Raw genomic sequence first — 5,854 nt, forward strand, 5'->3', positions numbered from 1 at the left:
ATCTGTATCAAGAATAGGGTTTAGGCATCGCACGCATTTGACCTAATAAGACATCTAACCTACTTCTTTTAGGCATGGCAGCTTTGGAATGAAGATAGAGGATCTGAGCTAGCAGACCCAGGATTAGGTGAATCATGCCCCATTACTGAAGTTCTAAGATGCATTCATGTGGGTCTTTTGTGTGTACAAGACCATGCAGCAGACAGGCCAACAATGCCGGATGTTGTTTCCATGCTTTTAAATCAAAGCATTCTATTACCTCCTCCAAAACAACCAGCATTTTTTATAAATACAGTTGAGAAAGAGTCTATAAAGGCATCAGGAAAGGAGTCCGAAATTTGTTCCACAAATGATGTAACTATATCAGTAATGGAAGCAAGATAAATGCATTAGTAATTACTGTACAATATATGAATTCATGTTACAGAGATAATTGATAAATGGTGATATGGGAATGAGCAATAATCGATACATAGATCAGGTGTTCAAAATTTTGTCATATGATGCAATAAAGGTTCTGAGAAACAACTTACTGTATTGAAATTGAACTCACATAGCTTGCACTGCAACAGTTGCTGCAACCAACAGCAGCAGTCTCAACATTTGGTGCTTCGAAGTACCTACTCCAAAAGGACCAAAACCATCATCACATGATGAAGCGTAATTCACAGTAAGATACTTTAATAATTTGAGGAGAAGAAAGAAATTAAGGACTAAGTTTTAATTAGGAGAGACTCCTAACAATTCTATTCTTGAGTTTGAGGGAAGAAAGGAGACATCTCCTTTTGAAGGAAAGCAGAGACGTCTTCTAACAGTTTTGCCCATTGGTTATGACCATTATATCTTATCCCATGTATACAGTGGGTACCAATCAACTTGAATTTGTTGATTGAGCTTTGATCTTTAAAAGAACCAACAACAGAATAAAACCAAATGGTGTAGCAAGCATGCAGAAAGTAAAATTTACTGCTTCTCTACACATGAAACCAAAAAGCTTAGGCGCAGCAAAAAGAATACAGATCCAAACATCATCCTGGATCAATAAGACGCCACTGCTTGTCGATCCTTTGACTGATGGCCACTACAGTGCAAACCGGCTTTGTGAGTTGTAAAGTCACCACATTATTTCACACAGCAGCAACCGTAGCACCAGTACCCTTGGATCCTAAAGAATCTCATTCCTGCTGACCCTTCTGATCCCTGCTTGATTTCCCATCCCCAACACCTTTTTAAAGATGAAGAAGTTCACTTCAAGTTGTACAGATACATCAGGAAGTGACTCCACATCACCAAGAACCTGTCTGACCAATCTCATTCCTGGGATTCATCGTTGTACTGACTCCAATGAGACCTCCAGGGACAGCAAGCTGCAGCTCACTTTCCTTAGCAAAACAAGAAAACCAGTCTAGAATATAATGGCGTGCATCTGAAGTTGTCGTTCTCATCCTTTTCAACCTTCCCCGGGCAAACCTCAATCAAGTGGTTCAGTTTCACAACACCCGTGACCCTGGTTCCACCCACCACACCGCCTCTCAAGCGATCAATCTCATACCCAGATTTGTTGACGTCAAAAGAATGAATAATTGTAATATAAGGAGGTGAGGCCAAGTCCCTTTGTGGTACTGGGATATTTTTGACGATGTGCTCATCAACTACATCCATGTTGTGCTCAGGTTGAGCAGTTGGCTGATTCGTTGAACTCCTCCTCCATTTTTTTTGTTGTTGCTCAATGGCCCGATCCTCATCTTGAACTTCAAGATCTACTTTCTTTTGGAGGAAAATAATGTCTTTAAGACGCATAATTGCAAGAGTAGCCAAATGCTCTTTGGTTTGTGCTGGGGGCAGTTCTTCATTAGCTGCTACGAGAAGCAATGCTCCATCCATAATGGAGACACCATTGCGCATAGCTGCCATCAGCGCATCGTGGGTCAGGCAATCTACGAAAGAAACGTTTCTCTGCAGTTTCATCATGCTACCTCATTGGTCACAGAAATGACCGGCAGCTTCTTTTTGAATCAAACTGTCTGAACACCTGAAAGTTTGACTACTGTTGACTTACCATGAGCCACATGACCTATAGAGCCAATATTGCTAGCTGCCTGACAAGATATTACTTCAGGGGAGAGTGAATGCAACTCTGTTACATCCAGTGTTGTCAGGTCTTGCTCTGTTAGACGACCCTTACTATTCTTCTTCTTCTTCTTCTACAGTATTGTGACAATTATTCTGATCTTCTAGCTATTTAATCAGCTAAGATTTTGGAGTCAGGATTTAGGATTCAAGAATGACTTTCTGATCAAACTTCAAACGCGCACAGAATTTACTTGAGGAGGTTCTCAACGGACTTAACATAAGAGATTACAGAGAAATATTTGAGAGCTGCTCTAGCTTGCATTAGAACCCCTTATTCTAATTCCTGAACCTTACTCGCAAGGAAGTACGAAAGAGCTTATATTTCAAAATCTTCTTAAACGATACTTGCAATCTAATAAAAAAGCAAATAACGTGAGCTGCTCTAGTAACCCTTATTCTAATACTATCTATTCATGAATCTGCATACAGCAAAAAAAAAAAAAAAAGTACCCTAAATGCTCAAAGGAAATAACGAGAATTGTTAGGAATAATTAAAAATAAATACAACCACAATTAGATTTTATTTCGTGAATTGATTATAATCCTGAAAAATGCTTAATATATACGCACAGAAAACGAGAGAGGAGGACTATTTCCTTTCAGAAACAGTAACCAAGGAGGATTAAGTTCTTGGATTGCCACACAACCACATTGGAAGGGCAATGCAACATTCAGAAATGCATGATTCTACTCGAGCTGTGTTAACATTTTACGGTAACTACTAGTTTGCCTAATCTTCAAATCTAATGTACATGATGGACCTTTTCATCTTGAAATTGCAGATGGTGGATTATTTTGTATGATTCCCCTTGATAGTTCTAGGACATTGCAGCATCCTGTCATACCAAAACTTCCTCTTGCTAAATTAATTAGAACTATCAGGAATAAAGAGAAGGGATACATCTATGCCAAGTATTAGACAAGGATTGCAGAATCTAAGAATGTAATAATATTAAAAACTTTAGGCTCATGTAGTCCTTCTATGTCCAAGACTCCAAGCCAATCCCTCAACATTGTAAACAACATATTCTGGTATTTCCCATCCAAATGTTTTATAAAGTCCAAAGTTCAAATCCCATACCTCAAGATAAAGTAAAGTAGAGTAAATCTGGATTGGAATTTATAAATGAGTAGAGTTAGTACAATCTGGCTTTGCCTATTCTTTCCGATTAAACTTGGTACATGAACTTATGATAACATAAATAAGCAGAACTTAACTTGTATGGGAATGCATTACTTTTGAAGATGAGATTAACAGAACAAGAAGGAAAAAACTGTTATAATTGGTTTGACCAATTAATGAAACCTATTTGTCAATGCAGTACACACGTGGTGGATATGGCTATGATTTTAGTAGGAGGAGTGCAGTACAAATAACTTTTACAGGGGTGAAAATCTATTTATATAAGTGTGTGTGTGGCATGCACAATTACTGTATACATCATGCCAATACTTGTAAGTTAATCAGTTATATTCGAACCCATTCATTATTACTTCTTAGGAGATTTGGTATTGACCCTGAATCTTAAATGCAGATAAAACTACTTGACACGCAAGAGGTAGCAGTAAAGAGACTTCCAAGAAGTTCAGGAAACGGGTTGGTGGAGTTCAAGAATGAAGCTATACTTGTTGAAGACACCAAATAATAAATTTTCACTGGTCCTGTGATTTACCACCACTATGTGTTGCGTTTTTTCCCAACTCTATTGATTTTTACCTTCAAGGATGAGGCAAAATTTGTTCAATCAAATGCCTGAGAGGCTAATCCAATATCATGATTTGCTCCCCCCCCCCCCCCCCCCCAACACCACCACACACACACTCACTCACACAATGTAAAGATTCTTGGCTCTGCCACTAACTACACTTTTTAGCTGTTAAAATACTTTGCAATTGTATAATGGTGAAATGCAAATGAACAATAATCAAACGTACCATTCCTAGGAATTTTTGTGTCATCAATCTCACGAAACTTCTGCAGTAGGAACAACAGCAGCCAACTTCCCATTGACATCAAGTATACATCACAGAACAGCAGTCTCAATATATTGGTGCTTCAAAACACCTACTCCAAATCCATCTTCACATATCAATAGATCACAATTCACAGTAAAGATATTTTAACTACTTAAGGAAGGAAAGAAACGATTAAATACTAGTAATATGCATTTTGAATTTCATCGGCATAAGGTATATTAACTTGGTAAGAAAAGAGAGAACCTATGCTGACATTACTAAGTTTCTAATCTATCAAGATACTGTGAGAATGCACCCCTACAAGCAACCCAACTTTTTAAACCGTGTTTGGAATGTTTACCAATCTGATAAATGAAATATGACAATAGCTCTATGTACTTCATCAGTAGTAAGATTTGACACGCAATTCATGAAAAAAGAAACTAAGGACCTCTGAACGTGGGAGAGGCTATGCAGTTCCTATCACCAAGCAAAGGTATCAAGACTCATTCCTCGTGTGTTTTTCCTATGGCTATCCAGAAATCTTATTTCTTCAAATCCTATGCATGACAGCCTTTAGTAAATCAAACATCCAACTCCAAACTCACAATGAAACACTATGCACAGAATCTAACTGGTCCCCCAATTTTATGTTACAACATGAAACACAGGACTTACATTAAAACCCAGAAATTGAATAACCAACTTGATCAAAACCCCAATATTAGAGAATCAAGAGACATTGGATATATATATATATTGACAAATGGGATATACATAACTGGTCCAACAAGCATGTATTACTAGAATTGCTCCTTTTGAATTCACTTTCCATCCATAAACTCTAAAACCCCTAAACCCCCTACCTACTGTAAACCGAGATAAATGGCGGTGGCAACGCCAAGCGCGTACACCCCAATCGCGGTTCCAACAATGTCCTTACCGGAGCGACTGGCGGCCCCCAAGCCAGCAATCCCAGCGACGCCGATGGGGACCCGAACCATGAGGGCTTTGCGAGCGTTGCCGACGACGGCGCCGGCGAAGAGCTCGACGGCCCACTGCTTGAACTGGGCCGGGCCGAGTGTCGTCGTCGTCTTGGACTCGCGAGGGACGACGGCCCTGAGAGCGGAGTCGACCTGGGGGCGAGTCGGGGGAGAAGGGACCCACCTGAGGATGAGAGGGTGGGGGTGGGGCCCGGCCTGGAGGTTTTGGTAGAGATGGTCGGAGGCGGTGGCGAGCTGGAAGGGGAAGACGCCGTCGAAGCCGTGCTCGGTCAGAGAGAGGCAGTGGCTGAAGGCCGAGTCGCAGGCTGAGTTGAACTCGGGCGAGTTGGAAAAGGACGACTTGACTCGTTTTGACGGAGAGGCCCCCATCTTCCAGAAGCTTCTGTCTCTTCTCTCTTCTCTGTGTGATTTTTGAGTTTTGAGGTAAAGCTGAAGAAGATGAAGTGGGTGTTGCGATTGCGTTGAAAGTAAGTAGAAGGAGACTGTGTTTGATCGAAATTCCAATAAGCCACCTCAGCATATCAAAGTTTTTTCTTTTTCTTTTATTTATTTATTTATTTAAGATCAAATGGAAATTCATTCATTTTTGAAGGCAGGAGTTTTACTTTTACATCATCGATCAACCTGACTGTTTCGGAAGAGTCAGGCTTTTTTATCACTAGCATTTGATCTGTGCTTTAGCCCAGAGAATTAACACTACAACTTGATTTTTTTTTTTTTTTTTTTTTCAATCAAATTTCAGCAACTAAACTGAATAAAAG

General features: G+C 39.9%; 1 protein-coding gene and 1 pseudogene across 1 annotated transcript; both read right to left on the minus strand.

Annotated features, from left to right (window-relative positions):
- Positions 1-6: 6 nt before the first annotated feature.
- Positions 7-2,395, minus strand: LOC133729492 (uncharacterized; annotated as a pseudogene).
- A 2,418-nt stretch (positions 2,396-4,813) lies between these two features.
- Positions 4,814-5,558, minus strand: LOC133725207 (uncharacterized). Its single transcript, XM_062152362.1, has one exon. It carries the CDS (start codon positions 5,460-5,462, stop codon positions 4,956-4,958), a length of 507 nt encoding a protein of 168 aa, XP_062008346.1. The 5' UTR covers positions 5,463-5,558; the 3' UTR covers positions 4,814-4,955.
- Between the last annotated feature and the right edge of the window lie 296 nt (positions 5,559-5,854).

This window comes from Rosa rugosa, chromosome 1 (assembly GCF_958449725.1).
Source record: "Rosa rugosa chromosome 1, drRosRugo1.1, whole genome shotgun sequence".
In the NCBI taxonomy this organism is placed as follows: Eukaryota; Viridiplantae; Streptophyta; class Magnoliopsida; order Rosales; family Rosaceae; genus Rosa; species Rosa rugosa.